The sequence below is a fragment of the Dendronephthya gigantea genome, unplaced genomic scaffold (genome assembly GCF_004324835.1).
Source record: "Dendronephthya gigantea isolate DGI-Jeju-01 unplaced genomic scaffold, DenGig_1.0 000001F, whole genome shotgun sequence".
Lineage (NCBI taxonomy): Eukaryota > Metazoa > Cnidaria > Anthozoa > Malacalcyonacea > Nephtheidae > Dendronephthya > Dendronephthya gigantea.
In genome coordinates this window covers 3,846,837-3,870,122 of record NW_021163011.1, presented here as the reverse complement: position 1 = coordinate 3,870,122, position 23,286 = coordinate 3,846,837, and the positions used below count along the sequence as shown (strand labels likewise).

Below are 23,286 nucleotides of genomic sequence, written 5' to 3'. Positions count from 1 at the left end.
ATGCCTCAGGAGTAGAATTGCATTGCAAGTTGCAAGGAAAGTTGCATAGTGTAACACCGCCTTAAGTATCTACCTAATATGAACGAGTTTTGTGATTGCCCTTTTTGTAACAATAGTGAACAGTGTTAGAAATCAATTTCTATATAGTTCATTGTGTTTTATTGTTATCATCAACCAATAGCAAAGCTTGTTCATATAGGGACGTACCGACCCCGACAACACGGACTTTTTATAATGGTCAAAAGACCACAGGGGTTACGCTTATAGCGTCGAGTTCAATTATACACATGCAATTCTGATATGAAAATCAAATGAAGAAGCTTGTATGAAGTAGAAAGAAGTGCGTGCGTGCTACCTATTTATCCCCCATTTCAGACCTATAGGCAGGAGTTCTAGCAACCGCGCAAGTTAGGCTTTTTATCTAGGTTACTGCCCCCGCAGCGGGGGGGAGGGCCTAGGTGAAGAGCCTGGGTTGCGGGGTTGCATGGGGTTCAACCCGCGTTCCGTCAGGGTTGAAGCTCTTGAGATAAATTTTAACGAACAACTACAAAATTGTTTTGCTCTACAATATATTGTTTAAAATTAGTTCTTCATTAAAGATTTCCTATATTTTTAAGATCGTTATTAAACATTATCATATACGCAGATAATGTGCGAAACCTTTGGCTTCCATTCAGGCATTGAGAATATATTCGCTACAGATTTGCCGGTACATCGATAATTCGACTCGTCTTCCCAGAATAAGGGCATCCACTAATTTCGACCTCATTGACAAAATAAATTAATATGCAAAACAGATGATGATGATGCCAGACCATGGGCAATTGATGTTCACTGGGATGGGGAAACAGATTGATCTAGTTTTTCGAATTAATAGGAAACAACATGCACGGAGACTTACGGAAAATACCATGAAATACTATGACATGGTTTGTTAGTCAAAATCCTGAGATGTAAAAGATTTCACTGAGGTAGTGTCGACATCAGCACACTTAGCGTCCACGGCTAGAACCGCTGCTGGATCTTGAAGACTGGAAATAAGATTCTTACAAAATGCGTCTTTTATTCGATTAAATTCCATAACAGAGGCCGGCTTCTGCTCCAACCAGAATGAACTAAATTCACGAAATAAACAACCTACAGGAAAAAATACCCGTTTGAGTGAAACAAATTATTGGACCAAGGGAAAGTTCGTTGAATGCTACTCTAAAATGCAAGACAAATATACTCACAGTAAACTTTGTGAAAATCATCCAGTGTGGGTTTCTCGGTTGTTATATTGTAGAAGTGAGGTTTAAAATCTCCAGATTTCAGCAAATCGACGGACAAAGCGGTGATATTTATACCGACTATGGCATAGGAATACCTAAGAAATATATAGGATGGTTATCAATAAATAGTTTATTTGCTACCGCGTAGTATCACAAATAGGTTCATTTGCCTCAGGCTCAGGGTACATTCTATACTTTGAAATCGATAGCAGAATATTATTGTCATATGCTAGCTAGCTGGCACTAAATCGTTAAATATAATGCAAAAATATCTCAATTTCGCTCGAAATTACTGTATCAATGATACCACTCCTCTAAACGTACCAATATTTTGGATGGTGGGACTCTGATAACACTTTTCTAGCAGCGTCATTTTGATTCTTAGCAAAATACCTTGAATTAGATTAAAACATTGTACTCATCATATACAGTACATGAAATTCGTATATATAACAGTATACAATAACAGTACTACAAATTCAAGTGCTTTAGAGTTTAGATACTCTACAAATTATTAAACGCCATTCAACGTCACAAAATGCAATGTTATTGTAGCTATATACAATATCAATTCAAATGTTTAGTTTCGGTTTATTGTAGCTATATTTTGTTTTCAAGACACCATGAAAAGTTCCATTACGCAAAACTTACAGAAGATTTTCTAATCCAAGAATTCCTGAAATCAAGCAAAATTAAGAAGTCAACATATCGTTTCCGTTTTAATCGTGTGGTTATCCAAACATGCACTGTTTTTTTTTCACATCCATGGGTACCTTTTTCAACTAATTGCTGAATATGTATAAAAAACACTCATACCCATTCCTCTGAAATCAGTCTGTGGATTTTTTCCCTGGAACCCTATCTCTCCCCACTGCGATGAAATTCGACTTTCTAATGTGGTACTTGGCATCAACAACGACCATAACTATAAACAAAGACAGCAGTATATTTAGCAGTATATTTTCAAAGCTAAATCACTCGATAACTTACTATTGCTAATTATTTCATCTGTCTACACGGATAGTTAAGTTGAGAACGCAAACCTGTAATAATTTCTCTTCGTGCTCCTTGTTTTCACTGGAAAACGCTACATTTTTTTTCTTTTCAACAATATCAATAAGATCGATATAGCCGCAAATTTGGGTCAACGATTTTGTGAATCTGTCGATGAATCTGAAGGAAGAAGTTTATGGTCAATTTAGCTATTTGCAGGCGTATTATAATGAAACATTTGAACGCAAGTTGCAATGCAAGTAATGAAATAACACGGTATAAAGGTGAACTAGAAAATATAGTTATAGCATGCTTTCAAACTCCGGGGACGGGGTATATTTAGCAATTGTCAAGGTTCTCGAGTTGTGCATGTCATACTGCACTGAACGAGCACTCCCTAAAAGTATTCTGGTTATTCTTCGATCTTCATCTGGAAAAACGACTGGCCGTTCTGGTGTTTTTTCTTTTTCAAGGTTCCGACTAGAGATAAGCTGTTTTAGAGTGGATTGCTCAAACAGACTTCTGAACAGTGAACAGCTCAGATATTGACATGCATATATAAGGACTTAAAAACCATGCATGTGTCTGCATATAGTATATAAATTTTCCCCAGTCAGGGAGCTACAAACTATTTATGTATACACATTCCGTGAACATTTGCACTCAATGTACTGTATATATTTTTATCTCATTCTAGGATGGATAAGACACAGTAGGTGGTGATACTTTAATAGCGATGTCATAGGCATAGCGATGTTCACTGACTCACACTAGATTTTCCTCAGGTTTGATCTTTTTCGTAGTTAGCACATGTTGTACTGAGCTTTTAACATCGATGTTAACTGAAGTGAGAATATCACTCAGGGGCTAAAAAGAGGTTAAACGTGATTAATAATTGAAAAACTAAGCAGGGTTTAAAGAGTTTCACATGCAGCGCCATTTAATATTTCTGGTATACCGTATACATATACATAATATATACAATAACATTCTTGAAATTACCACCAGTTCATATAACACAAGATGTAATCGATAATACATATATTAATTAATCCCTTTTAATCTACTAAGAACGGAATGCCAACCATTATCTCTTCCAAGAGTATAATCTCTTGCAACAATTGAATTAAGAAAGATTTTTTCTTCCCAAAAATATTTCCAAGTCATTTGAAATTGTTTAACACTTAAACTGTCAGTTTATACTGTCATTATAATTTATAAACAGTCTATTGACATTTAACAATTAGGATTATCACAACGTTTCGATCACTATGAGCCGCACTTTCAGACGTCTGTGTATTGCTGTTCAAACTACTATAGGTATTGGGGAATTTCTATGGGTTGTAACGCTATTACCTACGTAATGATACCATATTTTCAAATTTATAGCGTGAAAAAATTATTTAATTCACATGTACAACAAATTGCACAAACCTTTGATTTTGAATTTTTTAGGGAATTTTCTAAAATAAGGAGATTATGTCTTTAAAATTTTCAAAGAATTTTTAAGAGATAGTCAACGATAGATAATATTAAGTAGCCTGCGTTGGGTTGCCAATGGAAACTAGTCGTGGACTCTATAGTCAAACACTCAGTGACTCTATAAGATGACAGCCAGATTTAAAGTGAAGAAGAACGGTCCGTTTGAAAGGACAGAAAGATAAAATGCATAGTTTTCAGCTGGATATATATGCAGCTAATTCAATAAGGGTTGACAGTTCTTTGTGCAAACTCTAAGCCTCTTAGTCTTAGACTCCCAGTGTAACAGTCAACAGGCATATTTGAATACGATTTAATCAGTTTTAAAAAGTTTATATCAGGAGTCAATCATGAAGTTGCTGAATTGCCAAGACCAAGATACTCACCAACTCTAAAATTGCAGGTAACACGACATTTAATATTGTGACATATTCGCTCCAATTCACACCTTCCCGTAATGATGTGAAGAACCCATTTAATAAAACTGTGATACCAGTAAAATATAGACAGCTTTTCTTTCGATATGCGGGGCATTATTACACACTACAGAACTCTAAATAAATAACATAAAGTATTGTTGCAATGAAAGACAGGTTCTATGCCCAAGGCAAAACAATTATATTACCTAAGCTAGTGCATGTATGACTTAATCAGTCTCAATGCATCATCCTATCAATTACTTGGACTTATTTTGACTATTTTGGACCTTCTTTCACCTAGGTGTACAGGCGTTATCATTTTTGGGGCGGACAAAATAGAAGGAATCTGGCATACAGATTTCCCAAGTTATCACCAGTTCTGTCTGCCTGTGCTGACCTACCCCCCCCCCCACCCTTTGTGCCATCTTCTATGAAAAAATCTTCATCTGTCAGAGAAGCCCTTTTTATGCCAATTCTGGGCAAATGTACATGTCAAATGCAGGGGTATGTCTTGGGCGTTCTAATTTCGGCAGAGAATCACAATTGCATACTTAATATGCACATAGCTGTTCTTTATCAAACTTTAGTGCTATATAAATTGGTAATAAAAGATGTTCTTTTATTGATGTTCTTTGGAGGACTAGTTTCTATTAAAATTTTATGTCATTTGGTACTTTTCTCCTCACTGATCCTTCTGGTCATGCATTCTGAAAAATTATGCCATCTTTTCTGGTATCCTTGATTAGCTATTCTACATAAACGTGTTTGAAATCAGTTATTTCGCCTTTTAATTACAACATAGCCTTTTCTTTCTTAATATAACATGCTCCAAATTTTTCTTTAGTGAATTGTCGGTAATTATAAAATATTTAAAACTGTTCTTTAAGATCTTTGAACAAAACACATTCCTATAATCTTAAGGCAATTATTTAGTCTTAAACTTTCCACACATGAAAATCAGGTGAAGCACCAACCTGCAGTGCTCTTCACTACAAGCATAAACATCCATATAAGATGTCTACACTTTCTGTGTGGTGATCAGTGTTAATGTTTAATAGACCCTTCTTATAATGACGTCAAACGCGGAAAGTCTGATGTTGCACGAAATTTCATTGGCTCCACAAACCTATCGAGCCAATAAAACTTCGTGTAACATCAGACTTTCCGCGTTTGACGTCATTATAAGAAAGGTCTATTGGTTGCTGAATGTTCTGCACAGATTTAGTATATGTACTTGCCATGTGGTAATAGCATTTTTTATTCTTTGCATGTAATTCATAAATACATATATATTAAAATTGTGACCTTTATTAGAAAGAATATTAATTTATAAACTTAAGTTGCACTGTTGCACAAATATTATGTTTCAGTTTTCATCTTCTCACTGCACTAAGCAATCAAGAAAACAGATGAAATATAGCATAAGTTCAAACTTTATCTCCTTCCATGATTTCATGTGACATTTCCAATCATGTCATCACATAAGATCTTACTGCATACACTCAAGCTTGCAAATGTGCAAATACTGCTAATACAACGTGAAACGGTACGTGAAACAGTACTGTAGATCTGGGCTATATAGGATATGGAACATACAAAGAAATAAGGTCATTATTTCCTAAAATCGGTGATGTATGTTTTGCTGCAATATATTCTTCAGTTTTAACATCAATTTCTATACTCGCACAGAATATTTATGTTTTATTCTGTTGCTAACACAGTATTAAACAGTTGTGACGAATAGTCGATATAGAATATTTTCAGATGTAATCAATGAGGTGTAAATCAATTTGCGCTAAGGTTTTACTTACCCTTGAAGAAACTGTCTGTAGAAATAATTTCCTCCTTTTACTATATATGAAGATGAATAAAGTGTGTTTGAATTTACCAGTCTATTTCTGATTTTTTGTTTACAAATTCAAATGATTTTAAAAAACCATAGGCAGCCCAGACTTTGACTTGCGCGTGTGATACTCGCGCGCGTTTCGCGCTCAGATATGTAGCACCTCTCGCAAGATCTAACCTGATTGGCTAAAATGAGATTTCGGGTTTCAAGGGTTTCGAACCAATCATAGAATAGAATTTAGAATTTTAATTATATTTGTTAATTTCCGGAAGTCAATATGCCTGTCATGGCGCAATGCGATGTATGAAAAAATACTCGTATATATACGTTTACTTTCTGGTTTTTGCTTGTTTTTAATAGTTATTAATTGCTCTGAGTTTTGTAAAGTAGACTCTGCTGTGATAATGCGCTTCTTCAATCATTCTGGCGACCGACAACAACAGCGATATAATTTGAAACCATGATATTGAAGGACAAGCAATGGAGGTAAGATTCCCGTATTTTTGCATATTTGCGGACAGCAGTTATACGTGTACCTCAAGGACATACTTATATAAGTTATATAAACGTTTTATGCATGCAACAAAGTGTTTAACCGTGATAGTTTCGACCAAAGGTAGCTTTTGTAGCGTTGTATATTTATACGGCAAATATCTTCGAGACTATCTATTATTAATATCCCAAAAATTATAAATTACAACTTGCTGTTTTATACTTTATATGACATCGTTGAAAATATCAATTCCAAATTCAAAAAAAAATTAATACTGACACTATAGCACAATCTAGCACAATAAAACGGCAGGAGAATGAATGACAAGAGTACGAAACTACCAGAAATCATCTGGCACTGTCAGTTTTAATATACAAATGTTTTTTTATGCGCAATCGTTGCACTGCCATGGTTCTTCTTCCATTGGTAGTGCTGTTAACTTTACACATTCCCTATAAGAAGATATTTTGTAGGTTATAGAAAACGATTTTATTAGTTATGTAATATCAATTTAAAAGTCTTCTGAAATATTTTTTCGGCACGTTGACTAGTGTGGGGTAACAATTTTAAATTGGGTCTCTCCCCGAAGCAATATATGTTGGAAAAATATTTTCTTTAATTTGGAAGACTATTCCATAGAGTTACGATGAGTGTATTGATTGTATTTTGTGAAATTGATATTTCAATAACATATTGCTACTTACAAATGAAACCATTTATCGCAGCCATCACACTGTACCCACTGATTAGACCAATCTTTTGTTGGACTTACTAGGCCACATGCTTGGCAGTGCTCTGTTGTTGGGGAGCTTTTTGAAATGTTCTGCCTGACTGCAAGGTATTTTTTGAGTAAAAATTCTATTTTATTAATTTTACATTACCAGTATATAAGCTTTTACATATAGTTAATAATATTATTTGCATATTGTACCTCTTCTTGTTTGAACTCCGACTGTCCCCTCTGCAAACAGCCGTTTCTTGGCCTTATCTAAGTGTGTGTACAAGTGAAGATTGGTTATTTATTATTGTAAATATTTAAAGGCAGTGAGATTGCAAAATATTTATTGCATATGAAAATTTTGTTTTATTTTTATATTGCGTTTTAATACGTCTAAATCACTTGCCTTTTGTAGTTTTTGGGTTAGGGTCTGTCTCTTCTTCAAAGGTTGAGAGCTTTATCCCAGCTTGGACACCCTATAAAGAAGCATTTCAAATTATCCTAACTCCTAAGTATTGTGTAGGAATTGTCAAGCAGGGCTGTATTAACACTATACAGAATTTACCTATACTAGAATTTACCTTTTGAAATACTTCTTTTCTATTTGGTGTTAGTGTTGTCCACCATTTTGCTGTGTTTGGCGATAAGAAGGACTATATAGTTTTAAAAGTGAGACATGATAATATAATAAGTACCAGGTAAATTAGATATATAGATAATAAGGTAATTAATTCAATTGAATGTTCTAAGAGTAGTGAGGATTTCATGGGGTTTTTTTTATGTTTTAATTAATTTTTTTCTATACATGATTTTCCTGTTAGAAATTAGAGTATTCAAGAAATTGTTAACCAAGCCACTTACAGGGGCAGGCTCATTTTCTCTTTCTGGTTCATTGGTGCTACCACACAAGGTGTTTACAAAATCTAAATATAAATAATAAATTAATTACCTGCAGTATGTGTGTACACACTACAAACACACTACAAAATCTCATCCATTACACGTTAAGAAATGATAATGAATTATATTAATAATTAATGGCAACTAATTATAGAACTATGCAAGACATGGTTCATGTCCATCTCATTTGGATGTAATATGGTATATATGGACAGGAGGCAAGAACTAAAATCATCTCTACACTCATACAAGTTTTATGATTAAATATTAATACCTTTTCCTAGATTAATCAGCCTTTCTTCTACATTATTTAATTCCTCCTCTTCTTCTTCAGTTATTGCCTGATCTGATGTTGCTTTATCCCCAGAATCTTCACTTTCATGAATTGGCCATTCAAGATTGAATTTATCTGCTCATAATAAATGATATGCAGGGAATCAAAGATATTTTCCATTTTCATTTAAGATTTTGTAAGTTTCCCTTGAAATGACATCCCAAACACTCTATTATTCACTATTTGTGCACTAAAGAGCATTATAGCATATATGACATATTTACCATTAATTATGTGCAGTGCTTCTGGTTTTATCACTGCAATTGGAATTTTCCAACCTTTGGCCATCTTGCATTTCTCCTCGTTTCGTTTTTTTATGTCTGTTATAGTACAGTCATCCTGAACAGCAAACATCATTGATGTGCTTGATGTTTTATCTGACATACTCTTCAGAAATGCTGAAACATCCTGTGTGACAGATGGTACATTAAACAGTGTATACAGATTCGCATTAAAAATAAAAATGTAAAACAGGTATGTTCTTTATTCTTAGGGGATTTCAATTTATTGCAAAGTGTTGCGTGATCACTTTCTTTTCATATGGGTTCACAATCAAGGTCATTAGGTGCACTTAATTAATGTACACAGGACTATCTTATGACAACATACCTTGCTTTTTAGATTGATAAACGTGTCCAGAACAGACGATTTTATTCCTATTGCTGGGCCATATTGTTGGTTAACGGGAACAGTCGTTAATGGGTTAAGCCATTTCATAACCTGAGAAAAACGATAATTAGTTATAAATTCGATATTGTATGAGCAACCTCTAGGCTGAATTTGAATGAATGAAATTTTTGGCTCGATTTTCTTTTCCATTGTGACTGGTCAAGGTATTCCGCTACGGTTGAATTCTCACAATAGAAAAGAAAATTCGACCTAGTGGAAAACTGCCCTAATGACAAGTGCCTGCAAAGCCAATAGGTACACGAACGTAAAGTAATAATTAGCTCGTGAAAACCACATCGTTTGGTTGCATCAATGGTATTTCACTGCCAAATTGGTCGAAATTTAGTTAGTTATTATCAATTGAATTTATTCAATTACGTACATTTTCGTCATCCCTCGTCAGTCTTTCCATCAGGCATGTATTTAATTTTTCCAATAAATCTGGGCCATCATTGCCCTTTTCCACAGCCATATCTTGAATCAGTTTCATAATTGCATCCTTGCATCGTGGTTTTATGCCTACAGATGTTTCAAACTGAAAAAGAACATCATATTGGAGAGGGAAAATCAACATAAAAGGAATTTGTCAGTGTCTTGTTTCCTGGCGAAAGATACCTGTTCAAACAGGTAATACAATTTTAGTACCGAGAATGCACTCCGTTCCTCTGACTGGAAGGCGTACGTAGGTGCGATTCTTGTCAGACGATCGAGCGCATGTCCTAACCCTAGCGTCTACACATTTTTGGTCGAAAGGTGAACGTACTATCGCATATGTTGCTATAATAGCTGAAGCCCCTTGTTGCCATCTGTCTTGAATTTTGGGCGGAACTAATCGTGACAAAATTTTTTCCACCAGGGTGGAAATTGTCGGGAATTGCTGTTGCCAAAAAGGAAACATTCTGATCACCCATGCTAGTAGAAACCCCTATATAAGTAAAGGTAAAAATAAAATAAAATTGAATATCCTGTGGCGAAAATCTTACGAACACACGATAACTTCAGATAACATTATACCGTGTGAATTTCAGCTATTGATCCAATGCCGGCTTTAAGCTTTTGCCTGTCTTCTACCGAAAATGGCGTTTTTCGGTATTTTAGCACAATGATCCTCCCATCGGCTCTGAAAATGTTAATATTTTCACAGTATATATAGGAATTCCGTAGACTTATATGCATGATATGTTTGTGCATGGATACGTTCCAATATAACTAGAGAGCAGCGTCTTCAAACAGCTTCTTATCAAATGTGGTATGACAACTGCCTAAAATATAGACAAAGCACCTCTCGACGTTTTGACCTAAGCCAGGGTCCTTGTCACGACGTAAGGGCGAGAAATGTTTTGTCTATTTTAGGCAGTTGTTATACCACATGTCATGCGAAATTTATATATATATATATATATATATATATATATATATATATATATATATATATATATATATATATTTGTATTCATGATCATGAACTATTCTATACGTACTTTGTTGCAAGGGTACAACTAAATACAAATTGATTCGTGCATGTCAATACTCTGATTTCTCTTACCTATTGAAAACATCGTTGTTAGAGGTCAAAAGCAAACTTCCTTGAGGTGCTGCTAATCCACCTGCTATCGACCCTGCAAAGAGCCCACTACCTGTTTGCAGGAGAAACTCTTCCATACCTGGCGTTATTATTGGATCGTCTATCATGACCACTACATTAGTTTGTGTCAAAATTTTTCGAATCATTGCCCTATAGAGCGCAAAATTGAAGCATAAATAGTAATGAGTAAATAGAGCATGTGTATAATGTTTAATTAAAACGTTTTACATTTTTTTGTTGATGAGGGATGCTTTTTCAGTTTATGTACTTCCCTAATAAATAGATGTTTGTTAACTGGACAGAATAATAGTATATTTTGACTTACACAGATGTTCCTGTTTTATTTTGATCTCCACCAGCCAGCAGTAAAGAATGCTGTCTACGATTAACACCCTGTGCCTTGGAAAGGATATCTAGGGTAAAGGATTTCCCGACATTTCGCTCTGCAATGGTGGAATGTAGCAGCAAGATTGAACTCTCGTCTATAATGAAATATGCGAGAAAACTCGAATTAACTCAATTCAACCGTGCATATGATTCAAACCTCGTACGCAAATGTCCTAGCACGAGTATTTAGAGAATTGACTTTTATAACGTCCTGTTTAAGAAAACCTTTATACCACTAGAAATTATGCCATAGATATAGTTGCATCAACGATTTCATGCATACACTAATTATATGCCAAGTTAAGATATTGAAAATTGCGTACCCCAATGGTTATTATCGCCTGTTCTTAAGAGACGAAGCAGAAGAAATGCTGTCGCTAACTTGAAGGCCATTGTATTTTCCTTGAACGCCAATGATTCCTCGATAAATCTATATGAAATGGATTGTGCTCAGATGGTTCACTAGCGAGCTTAGGATGCACCAAAGTCCAGATCTACGACGCGGACGTGACATAAAAACAGTTTTGGAAATTAGTTTTAGTTTTTTTCCGTATCATAAAACTGTATAGAATAATAGGTAAAACAATAGTTTCTCCTCATATACGCGTCGTAGATTTGCTGCATCTTATGTTTGCTACTATTTAACCCACCAATGGTGTTTAAACGACATCTTATACTTTGTTCTTCAAGGGAAGGAGATGTGAACTGGTGCAAATAATTACAATTTTAATCAACCTCACTATAATATTATATGTCTGTAGTATCTAACGCTATTATACTTCAGTCTCTCACGCGACGGTATATGTTTTACAATACAATTTTATGCATTATTTTTCAATTGGGGGGCATGCCTAAATTTCCCTAGAATTCTCGAAACGCCTACCCCCAATATTTCATGTGGGTCATATGACAGTGTCCGCCACTGTTTTAATCTGTGATTTTGAAATCGATTGTATTCGGAGTAAATTGTTGGTAAAAAATGAACAAACCTTTGGCATATTAGCAACAAATTTGAGCTGTCGCTTAATAATCGCTCCTCAAGGAAAAGCTCAAAATCCGTCAGATCCGTTTGGCTAAAATAGTGTTTCTTGTCTTCTTCCTTAAGAAACTGGCCATCATTGTTTATTTGTATCTGAAATGAAACAAACTATTATAGATACATAGTAATTATAATGGGATTTTTACATCGCTATGTACGCCACAGCAACATATAGCGCATGGATGTGAAGAAAGTAATGAAAAAAAAAACTTTGCGGTTGTCATGTCCGCGTGGATAACATAACTGTGCATGTATTTCGAAGATTAAGAAAAGAGGCAGGATTAACCAGTTGCAAGTGAACACGCACTGGGAGTTTTTAACAATGGCAATACCTGCATGCATGTCCCATTTATTTTTTGCGCAATTCTCAATGAAGATTTAAAAAAAAACGTTAATGCCCATACCTCCCTTGAAAGACACCAGTAGCCTGTCTCTTTTTGCCGTCCAATTAGCTCGACCCCGTAATACGCTTTGGGACTCCCTGCGTAGTATTCCTCTTTGAGGTAATTGTAATATGCCTCAATATCCCTCACGTTAGCATCACTTATGTTGAACAGGCCGCCACCGAATGCGTTTCTTGTTTTCTCGAGAAATTTCGGTTTTGAATCAAACGCACTGGCTGGTATCACAATTCTCCTGCGATGAACAAAGCATGAAATTTTAAACTAAAACCAAAATAGTACACCTCGAGACGAGAGCGAGAGAGCTGTCAAAATTTTACGGGATAGGTTATACAGTAATATTACCTTTGCATTCAAAAACATTGGGTGAAATATCGTTACATCGGGTGATATGGTATGTATGAAAATGTCAGAACAGAACAGACCAATATAAAATATATACAAGAGAAGAATACGATATTGATATACCTTTGCTCGTACTGACCAAGAACCCGGGCCGTACATGAGCACACCCAGCTGCCACAACTCATTTCCCCCAAAAATTTAAGAGTGAAATCTCCAAATAACACCCAGCCCTCGCCATTTTTTATATACGTCTGGCCTTGCTTTTCTGCGAATAACTCGTGGAAAGACGTTTCTCCCCACTATAGAATTAAATAAAAACACCAGTTTTATATACTATGAAAAAACGAAACTGCTCAGTCAAATTTATAGATGTTTTCCAAATTTTGTTCTTTGGCAATAGAAAATACTTTGGCGAAATCGCCCGCTGGGCGGGGTACAGCTCCCTCCCTGCCTGCATCGCGACGCCACTGGTTTCTTTTCTACCGCTAACCTAACGGCTTATCATGCATGTATACATTAATTGTAATCGAAATTTTTAACTCACCTCTTCTTCATTATCCCTTGTCTCAGAATAAATGGAGTCTTCATCACTTTTTGGCGAGCTCATGATAAGCTAAGTAGATCTGTATATTACACCTGTCCTTGATTATTTTGTCTCTCGTCAGTGCACGGTCAGTGTGAGATTTGCTTCTATTGTGTTTTTGTGTTAGCTTGCACTTTACAAATATGCTGTGTTAGCAAGTCAAAAGTAACTTTGACAATCTGATTGTTCGATCTCCTCAACCAACCAAATGTGCTTAAAAATTGTTTTGATCGACGACATGAAAACAATGCATCATTTGTGTTTTGGTGTAACGTATCAGAACTCCAGGAAAAATTTATTTTAAATTGTTTTAGTCAGATTTGTATAGCTCCATTAAAAATGACAATGGCTTGCACTTTAAAAAGAAGCTGTGTTGGCAAAAAAATTTAAAGCTTCAAATGTATGTTAAAAACCACGAATTTAGTATGAGATATTAGTCACTTTTGTAGAAAACTGTAAAAACACTAATTAACTTTTCTTCATGTTATGGATTCGGATGTAAATATTTTGCTTTTAATCCCAATTTAAAAAAATGCTGTTTTAGCTAAAGCCATTGTTTTGGCTTGAACTTTGTAAATACGCCGCGTTGGCAAAAGTAAAAACAACTATGGCGTTCTATTGTTTGTCCAATCAAAACTTAAGGAAAGTCAAAAGTGCTGACAAGGGGTTACTAAATTGAACAATAGCTTAAACATGCATGATTACTTCATCAACTGTCAAACTTATAGTAAGAGCGTTGCGTTTTATACAATTTTTTCGTTGAGAAGTGATCGTATTTTATTGTAATTTATTATTGTAATATTTGGATATGGATTCGAAGGGAAGAAAACGTGGCAAAGGGCAGTGCCCGAAATGCAGTGCTGAGTATTTCAATCGCTATAAGCCCAAAGAGTGTTCGAGTTGCGGTGAATTTATTGGTGGATCGCATACGTCAGAAAAAAGACCCAAAACTGCGGTAAAAATTTCTAGCGCAGTCACCGTAACCCAATCAATTGTTTCAGTTGCGACAACTAAACGTGGAAACAGGTGTTTTGTTACAAAGGATGAAAGTGGTAATTGGATGTGTTTGAATAACAACTGCAAAGATAAACGTGCAATGCATGTTAGTTCTGGCGAAACAAAACAGTTTACCTGCGAACACATAAACGAGGCAGTAGATAAAAAAACAACCCTTTGCAACAGATTTCCGTCAACAATGAATCGCTGACAACCTACCCATGTAGCAGCACCATTAGCGAGAGTCTTTCGCGAGCATGTCAGTTTGCAAAAGACAATGGTTTTGCGCCTGTTGTAAAAATTTCACACACCAAGTACGCGATTTACGCAGAGGCAACAGCCAGCAATCCACTTGGTTTTTGTCACGTTGACGTAACAAAAGAGGGTATGTCGTGTACTGGCAAAGATTGTCGTGGTTATATGGCGAAAGGAAAGCACAAAAAAGTGAAGTGTAATTGCATACATTTGCACATGTATTGCTTAGCACAACAAAGCAAGGAGACTGAACCATCTTCATTACCTGACAATCCAACCGAAGAGGAACAATTGCCTGATATAAACAGTAAAGCATCCGCAAGGGACTACACAGTTGATATCGCTTTGGCAAGGCAGCTCCCTTATAAATTCGAAAAGACAACTATCGAAACAATATTGGAACATGACGTTAACACCTGGAAAGGCATCTCAGATGGTTGGCCAGAAGTTTTTGTTCCATGCTGTAGCGATTGCCAGAAATGTGGTTCTCCCCTGTCTCCACCTAAGTCCCATCCAGGCAAGAAGGGAAATTGTTACCTCATCACCGATCTGAATCCGTTCAAACTTATTTCCATCAAAGTTAAGATGTGCAGTAACTCCGCATGCCAAGCTATGCACCAAGCAGTCCCATTCGATATTGGTAAGTATCGTCTAAAGGTCGACACAGACCGAACGCGAAGCGGCAACGCGACGCCAATTTTGAGTTTTCAGAAGCATATAATTTAAATTCTGGAAGCAATACTTGGAATCTACAAGAATATCATGATATATAGGTTTAAATTTAAGTAATTTAGCTTGTAGGTACACCATGTTCTATACTACGGGACTTTATTCCGGCGACGCAAAGCGAAAAAAAACACGGGATTTTGGAAATTCCTATTGATGCGCCCGCGAAATAGTACATTTTCCCTTCCCCTGTTGCTAATGATAGACTAACTTATTAGTTCCGATGTTCTTAGTTAACCACTCAATCCTGTATCTTGTGTTCAAGGCATGGTGTATAACAAAAGCAAACATGTATTTTAGGTCTTTTCAATATTTCTGACAAGCTGATGGTATCCTTTGATATCTTACTGGAAATTCGTGAGTACTTCAAGACAGGACATCCACTCACAAACGTTATCCGAGCAAAGTTGGCAATGATGCAGATTAAATCTAAAGAGGTAATAAGTTATGATATGAGTATTGCAATTAAAATAAGTTGTTAACTTACCTAAATAGACATTATGTATATAATGACGCATCAAGCTGTGACGCCTGCAGGGAATTCTGGTCTGAGTAGCAACGGCGAAAAATTTAAAATTTCCCTAAAAGACCAGAATTTCCTGCAGGTGTCACGGCTTGTTACGTCATTATGCATAAGGTCTATTGTATTGCTTGCAACAATCTCTGCCCCCATACCCATAGTCCCGTAGGACTCGAGCTCTGACCGTGCTTTTTGTTTGTAGACACTTTACACAGGAATCTTTTTAGGTTCGACACGCATTGTTCAGTAATCCCAGATCCATAATAGCAAAATTTAGCAAACACGACGTGACGCTTGGGGCAGCTGGGCCCCACAGGCCACTGACTCCGACCTCGTAGGCCATGTATAATAATAATCGTCGAGGTGTGATACCCCCTAAAAACTGTCGTTGTTGGCGAGTGAACAGTTTATCAGCAAACTGTTTGACTGCTTCACCTTCAAAGAGATCTTTATGAGTAAAAATTTCACCAGCACCCGTAATAATGTGACAGTGCTGTTTCAACAATTAAACTTCGAAAGTCCAGAATATTTTTCTTCACGATTTAGCAATTTTTGTATGCTCTAAATGCTTGACAAATGTAAAATGGCTTTAGAATTTTAATTATCTTTATAGATCTACTCACGAGTTAATTCTTTGTTAGAATCCGTCATTGAGTGAACTGCAATACATTGAGGATCTAATATACAATGGTTATTTGATGTTTGAAGCAATAACTGAAAGGGACTTGAACGATGTAATATGTGGTATATGTGGGATTTGCCCAGAAGTTTGCCTTGGTGACGGTAATGAAAAAATTGTTGCAGTAATGCCGAGGTACAGTAGTAGAACTTACTTAACATTTTCCCGGTGAAGGCGATAATATTTTTTACTAGTATTTTTACAATATATTGGAAATTTGCCATTTTAATTCATTTCAGATTGTTTATGAAAAGACCGACATTACAAATCAAAGAGGGGGGTTAACTTTGAACGAACTTCTGGAAAAAATCAAAAGACAACTAGTTGAAAGAGTTGTTTACACCCGCAACAAGAACCCTTTTCAGATTGGTATAGCGGAGATGCCACTCATTGTTCCCTCAGCCACGGCGAACACCACATGCTATAATACAGAAATGGATAAGAAAAGCAACCATTTAACGTCGGAGAAAGAAGGTGATTCGAAAGTTAAATTTATGGTTTAAATTGTGCTGTATTGTAGCTACTATAATGTTCGATATATTTGTTTGGAAAAAACGTCTGTATTAACATTGAAATCGCAGGTGCATGAAGCAGTGTGACGTAATTGTCGTCAAAATACGTCCATGATTATAATACAACATTTCCTTTAGGTGATCCTGCTATACTCCATCAGCTCATAACCAACGAGAGCTTGGACATTGAAAATTTAAAGGACCTTAGCTTGCAGCAGCTAACTGTCGTTGCAAGCAGGTGTAAAATCAAAACCTCTGGAAAGTCAAAGGTATTTTTTATATAAAGCTATTACAAGTATGTTGCAATCAAATGAGATTATCGTTACCTGTATTTTGTTTTTTTCCTACTAAATGCTCTTCTCCATAGGTCGCTCTCATTGGTGATATTTATAGCTTATACTGTTCCATCATGGTTGGGTTAAGTCCTTGTCATACATTTTCGAAAGTTCCTGGAAAAACTGGTGGATTTTATCATTTCGTTTGTCGACACGGAGTAAGTTTTTTAACACATAAAACATATAAGTGTGGTATGTTATGTACGGCATCTTTCTAAAAAAGGTCCCCCAAAATGTCAATTTTAAGGTAAAATTGACCCCCCAAAAAACGACTCTTTAGGAGTAATTTATGTCACATGGTGGCAGGAATAACTGTATAGATATATAGCAATTTTCGCGCACATGCGGAGTTTATATGAAGATTCACGATCTTTATTTCAGTGTACTGTTGCATCGAAGTTTCTTGCCCTGACCGAGTCTGTCAGAGATGCTGCAGACATTTACTTGTCGCTCAAGTATCCACCAATGGTCTTTATCAACGACACACCTTGTGGCTTTGTCCGACATCTTGAATGTCGCGCTCCAAATGTCTCGAAAGAGCTTTGGGGTGAAAGAAGTGGATGTTTCGAAAAACCAATACTTGGAAAGGAACCCAAAGATGTAATTCATAATTATTAAAATTACAATACATGCATGTAGATATAGTGTATATAATATTGCATGTACATATGTATACAGTGGCGTAGCAAGCCTGACGATTTTGTCCTGCTTTGCAAATTTCAAGGCAATAGAATTACTCATTTTTTTAAAAATTTGTTGTTTTCAGTCAATAAACACGAAAATATTATAAAGCGTAATGAGGCGTAAATATTATTAAAAATGTACACGTCTAACAAAATGATATATCTTTTCAGAATCACAATGTCCCGTCTATTGTGCCGCCAGAGTATAAGGCCAGTACTGATACTACAGAATCAAATGATCGCACGGTTGGTAGATGCCATCCACTCTCTGGTTGTAGTGAACGTTACGTGCTTGGTGACAGATTCCACGCCAGTTCTAATCCCCACAAGTCGCCGTTATGTCAGTACCATGATATCAACTTGTGTGCGCAAGCAAACTCCATCACAACTAGCGTACAAGAATGTCAAAATAACAGCAAAAATGCGCGGCGTTTAAGAAGCTCTTGTCAGCAGAATTTCGGGACACATATCTTCTTCAACTACTTAATGGACTACTACCAAAATGAGGAGATAGTGAAAAGGCAACAAATTAACCTTTCCATAGGTAAAAAAGACAACGAAGTGTTGGTAAGAGATGAATTACTGCGATTTAAACTGAAAGAACGATAAAAGTAATAACAATTACTATGTCTATGGTTATGAATTTTAATCAGTTTGCATGTTTACCAAACTTGATAATTTACCAGTTTCGCTGAAGGCGAGCTGAATATCGCCGAGAATATCGCTGAGTAAAAAAATGAGACGAAGTCCTGGTTTTTATTTAGCGATATTCAGAATATTGTTTTAGTATAATTACAAAGGAGATTTTTTGAAAAAACGAATTTGTTGTAGAAAATACATTTGTTTATAAACGTAAACAGATATCTCGACAAGTTTACGGCAATTCAAATAAAACAATGTTTTACGCAAAATAAGTTAAGCAGCGTGCTACAAGGTAGTTTTTACCTCGAATTTTGGCCAGATTTTTTCCCTTTTAGGGACAGTATTTTTGTCAAAATTATCGTATTTAATTTTGAAAATACTCCGCGAAATTTTCCCGAAATTAAATACCCCGTCAAAATGGATGTAGAGCTCGTATGTTAGCATAGATAACGCATTTTTTAATCATAAAATAATACAATAGTAACTCCAAAAAAAGAATTTTTATGAAATAAGAAATATTTCGCGAAGTTTAATGCCTTTTATATTTTAAATTTCGCGAAATATTTCTGATATAATGGAAATTTTTCGTCCATCAAAAACGCGAAATCCGAGGCCAGAGTTTCTATAATCACCTTTGTTGTTATATTATACTATTTCTTTTGTAGTATTATTAGTATATATTGCATACTTATCTAATTAATGTGAAGAATGTTACGTTTACACAGTAAAAGACAAATTTACGGTGTCAAAATTGAATGGTATCCAAAAAGGGTAAATGAAATCTACACCACTCCTGGCCTGGCACTCTGATTTTCACAATCGCAATAATCACAATAATCGCAATCAATTTCAGATAAAATTATATAAAATTTAGACAGTTCAAATCAATTTAGCACGGTTGCAAATCCAATTTAGAAAACACACACACAACGCCTTAAATAACTCAATTTAGGTTACAAAAATACTCGTGATAACGACAACCAATAAAACTCCAGCTAGGATGCTCCCTTTGCTCTTCGAATCTCATACTGTCATACAGCTGGCACTACAAATGAAGGAGCCTCCCTATTGTGAGAAAAAAGACATGATTATTGAAAAAAATCATTAGATAATCATAATTTCTTTTTTAGTATGGCAGCTGCTAAGGTCCATATGGATTATGCATGGAATGCTCTTCCTGATGACCTGATCATATTTGACTATTTTTTTAAACTAGCATATTTCTAATTATTGTAACTTTGGTAAATAGTTGTAATTTAATGTAGATATTAGATAACATATATTTGTAAAAGCGCATCCAATTGAAACCCTTGAAACCCCTGAAACCATTGAAACCCTTGAGACAATTGAAACCCTTGAAACCCCCAAGACCATTGGAACCATTGAAACCCTTGAAACCCCTGAGACCATTGAAAACCATTGAAACCCTTGAAACCCCCAAGACCATTGGGACCATTGAAACCATTGAGACCCCTGAAACCCTTGAAACCCCTGAAACCATTGAAACCCCTGAAACCCTTGAAACCCCTGAAACCCCCGAGACCATTGAAACCCCTGAGACCATTGGGACCATTGAAACCATTGAAACCCCTGAAACCATTGAAACCCTTGAAACCCCCGAGACCATTGGGACCATTGAAACCATTGAGACCCCTGAAACCCTTGAAACCATTGAAACCATTGAAACCCCTGAAACCCTTGAAACCCCCGAGACCATTGAAACCCCTGAGACCATTGGGACCATTGAAACCATTGAAACCATTGAAACCCCTGAAACCCTTGAAACCCCTGAAACCCCCGAGACCATTGAAACCCCTGAGACCATTGGGACCATTGAAACCATTGGAACCCCTGAAACCATTGAAACCCTTGAAACCCCCGAGACCATTGGGACCATTGAAACCATTGAGACCCCTGAAACCCTTGAAACCCCTGAAACCATTGAAACCATTGAAACCCCTGAAACCCTTGAAACCCCTGAAACCCCGAGACCATTGAAACCCCTGAGACCATTGGGACCATTGAAACCATTGAAACCCCTGAAACCATTGAAACCATTGAAACCCCTGAAACCGTTGAAACCCCTGAAACCCCCGAGACCATTGAAACCCCTGAGACCATTGGGACCATTGAAACCATTGAAACCCCTGAAACCATTGAAACCATTGAAACCCCTGAAACCCTTGAAACCCCTGAAACCCCCGAGACCATTGAAACCCCTGAGACCATTGAAACCCCTGAAACCCTTGAGACCATTGAAACCCCTGAAACCCTTGAGACCATTGAAACTCTTGAAACCCCCAAGACCATTGGGACCATTGAAACCATTGAAACCCTTGAAACCCCTGAAACCCTTGAAACCCCTGAAACCCCCAAGACCATTGGGACCATTGAAACCATTGAGACCCTGAAACCCTTGAAACCCCTGAAACCCTTGAGACCATTGAAACCATTGAAACCCCTGAAACCCTTGAAACCCCTGAAACCCCCGAGACCATTGAAACCCCTGAAACCCTTGAGACCATTGAAACCCTTGAAACCCACAAGACCATTGGGACCATTGAAACCATTGAAACCCCTGAAACCCCCGAGACCATTAAAACCATTGAAACCATTGAGACCATTGAGACCATTGAAACCATTGAAACCATTGAAACCATTGAGACCATTGAAATCATTGAGACCATTGAAACCATTGAAGGCCTTGGAACCAATGAAACCATTGAAAGCCTTGAAACCCTTGATATCCTGAGACCATTGAAACTATTGAAACGATTTACCTGCGAAATTCTTTTAAACAAAAACGCTTTGGTAAAAATGTTCTACAAAAACGTAAATATTCGAAACCGGAAGTGGCTAATTTGAAACCCTCGAAACCGGAACACTTGTTTCGACCAATCAGGTAGGACATTGCGAGACGTGCTACCTGACCCTTCGCGCTTACGTTGTTTACTGCGTCTATATATTATGACAAGGTAGGAAAGAGTATCAAAATATGACAGATATACCTTCGTAAATGTATAATTATATAAAAAATTACTTGAAGAAACGCCGCAAAAACTACAACCTAATAATTACCGATGATTAGACTACATTATCCTGCAGTTTCCATGTTTTTAAACAACATCTAAAGCCTTCAAATTAGCGAAATAAAACAGGAATTCATACGGAATTTTGAGAAAACTATCCGAGGGTCACTCCGCCTAAGGAAACGTCATCTTTTTTGAGATATTAACTAAACGCTCATTGGTTCTCATTGGTGGTTCTGCAGGTAAGCCAATGAGCGTTTAGTTAATATCTCAAAAAAGATGACGTTTCCTTAGGCGGAGTGACCCTCGGATAGTTTTCTCAAAATTCCGTATGAATTCCTGTTTTATTTCGCTAATTTGAAGGCTTTAGATGTTGTTTAAAAACATGGAAACTGCAGGATAATGTAGTCTAATCATCGGTAATTATTAGGTTGTAGTTTTTGCGGCGTTTCTTCAAGTAATTTTTTAGATAATTATACATTTACGAAGGTATATCTGTCATATTTTGATAAACTCTTTCCTACCTTGTCATAATATATAGACGAAGTAAACAACGTAAGCGCGACACGCGCGCGAGTATCACACGCGCAAGTCAAAGTCTGGGTTGCCTATGAAAAAACTAAAAATTCTATTTTTCTTGCGGTCAGTGGCGGCTTGCATAATATTGTGACTGGCCTGGTACTTCATGATAACAACACATAGATTGCCTATTTTTATCCAATTAACTTCTGAACAGTGAACAGTGCCAGTGAACTCAAACAGCTCAGTTTGTTTACAGTTCAATGCTTTTGAGTTCTGACATATGAACTGTCAGAACTGATAGTCGGTTATTTATGAAGCAGTCATTGGCTTCGGTGAACAGAAGGGTTTAAAAATCCGTATTCCGTATCCAAACTATCCATATTATAAGTGAGGTGTTGAAATCCAAGTTTAGTAAAAAGACTTTCTCGGCCTTCCGCCTCTCAGTTGTATGACTTCTATTGGTTCTCTTGGATTATGATTCAATTATTTCAACGGTCCGGTGAAGATAAAGAGCTGGGGTCGGTTGTATGAAAGCCGGATAGCGCTTGCCGCTATCCACCGGATAGTATAGTGGTTCTTTCAATCGCTTTTAAATCGCCCGTTGTTAGGAATAACTTTGATTAAATCCTATAATAATAATATTGAGGATCCTCATTAATAATTGTTGGTTCCAAGGCTGAAATTTTATTGCTCTTCAAGTATTTTTAGAACGGTTGAAAAAATCACTACCGGTGGTTAGCGATGTCCGGCCTTCGCAAAAACCCCCCCTGGGCTTTACAGAATACAGAAGAACTAGGTATTAGGTATGACGAATAGCAGGGCTGTAGAGTGTGGGGATATGTGCCGGTGGGAGAGGGGGGTCTGATCCCCCTTTTTTGGCAAGATGGATGGTTTAAGCACTTGTGTGCGAAGTTCGTTGGTAATA

General features: G+C 36.5%; 3 protein-coding genes and 1 pseudogene across 4 annotated transcripts; 2 read left to right on the top strand and 2 right to left on the bottom strand.

The window, feature by feature from the left end:
• LOC114526688 (ELMO domain-containing protein 1-like) lies at nucleotides 1-22,017 on the bottom strand. Of its 2 annotated transcripts, XM_028548252.1 has the most exons (11): nucleotides 21,889-22,017; nucleotides 5,974-6,013; nucleotides 4,130-4,296; nucleotides 3,699-3,727; nucleotides 3,034-3,131; nucleotides 2,315-2,444; nucleotides 2,088-2,196; nucleotides 1,923-1,947; nucleotides 1,596-1,664; nucleotides 1,233-1,366; nucleotides 1-1,137 (listed from the first exon to the last, which is right to left on the bottom strand). In XM_028548252.1, the coding sequence occupies exons 3-11, from the start codon at nucleotides 4,275-4,277 to the stop codon at nucleotides 935-937; spliced, it is 945 nt and encodes a 314-aa protein (XP_028404053.1). In that variant the 5' UTR covers nucleotides 4,278-4,296; nucleotides 5,974-6,013; nucleotides 21,889-22,017; the 3' UTR covers nucleotides 1-934. The 2 variants fall into 2 exon arrangements, with proteins under 2 accessions (XP_028404053.1, XP_028404052.1); XM_028548251.1 differs by lacking the exon at nucleotides 21,889-22,017 and having other exon boundaries at nucleotides 5,974-6,130.
• LOC114526714 lies at nucleotides 6,188-9,049 on the top strand. Its single transcript, XM_028548254.1, has 7 exons — nucleotides 6,188-6,494; nucleotides 7,277-7,339; nucleotides 7,834-7,917; nucleotides 8,048-8,129; nucleotides 8,274-8,337; nucleotides 8,454-8,589; nucleotides 8,783-9,049. The coding sequence occupies exons 1-6, from the start codon at nucleotides 6,469-6,471 to the stop codon at nucleotides 8,462-8,464; spliced, it is 330 nt and encodes a 109-aa protein (XP_028404055.1). The 5' UTR covers nucleotides 6,188-6,468; the 3' UTR covers nucleotides 8,465-8,589; nucleotides 8,783-9,049.
• On the bottom strand, nucleotides 8,580-13,486 carry LOC114530826. The gene is made up of 12 exons (XM_028552437.1): nucleotides 13,424-13,486; nucleotides 13,003-13,178; nucleotides 12,538-12,769; nucleotides 12,084-12,226; nucleotides 11,418-11,524; nucleotides 11,033-11,189; nucleotides 10,669-10,857; nucleotides 10,137-10,242; nucleotides 9,886-10,047; nucleotides 9,505-9,657; nucleotides 9,063-9,173; nucleotides 8,580-8,861 (listed from the first exon to the last, which is right to left on the bottom strand). The coding sequence occupies exons 1-12, from the start codon at nucleotides 13,484-13,486 to the stop codon at nucleotides 8,580-8,582; spliced, it is 1,881 nt and encodes a 626-aa protein (XP_028408238.1).
• On the top strand, nucleotides 14,271-18,777 carry LOC114530816 (annotated as a pseudogene).
• Nucleotides 22,018-23,286: the final 1,269 nt, after the last annotated feature.

Excerpts from the sequence above, each read along its gene's own strand:
- LOC114526714 (XM_028548254.1), top strand. The coding sequence starts at position 6,469 with ATGATATTGAAGGACAAGCAATGGAG. Across the intron at positions 7,918-8,047 it reads GATAATATAATAAGTACCAG|AGTATTCAAGAAATTGTTAA; the intron begins GTAAATTAGATA and ends GTTAGAAATTAG. Across the intron at positions 8,130-8,273 it reads CATTGGTGCTACCACACAAG|AACTATGCAAGACATGGTTC; the intron begins GTGTTTACAAAA and ends AACTAATTATAG.
- LOC114530826 (XM_028552437.1), bottom strand. The coding sequence starts at position 13,486 with ATGAGCTCGCCAAAAAGTGATGAAGACTCCATTTATTCTGAGACAAGG. Across the intron at positions 13,179-13,423 it reads CAAGGGATAATGAAGAAGAG|TGGGGAGAAACGTCTTTCCA; the intron begins GTGAGTTAAAAA and ends TTAATTCTATAG. Across the intron at positions 8,862-9,062 it reads TTATCAATCTAAAAAGCAAG|GATGTTTCAGCATTTCTGAA; the intron begins GTATGTTGTCAT and ends TCTGTCACACAG.
- LOC114526688 (XM_028548252.1), bottom strand. The coding sequence starts at position 4,277 with ATGCCCCGCATATCGAAAGAAAAGCTGTCTATATTTTACTGGTATCAC. Across the intron at positions 1,367-1,595 it reads TCCCACCATCCAAAATATTG|GTATTCCTATGCCATAGTCG; the intron begins GTACGTTTAGAG and ends TATATTTCTTAG. Across the intron at positions 1,138-1,232 it reads TGATTTTCACAAAGTTTACT|GTTGTTTATTTCGTGAATTT; the intron begins GTGAGTATATTT and ends TTTTTCCTGTAG.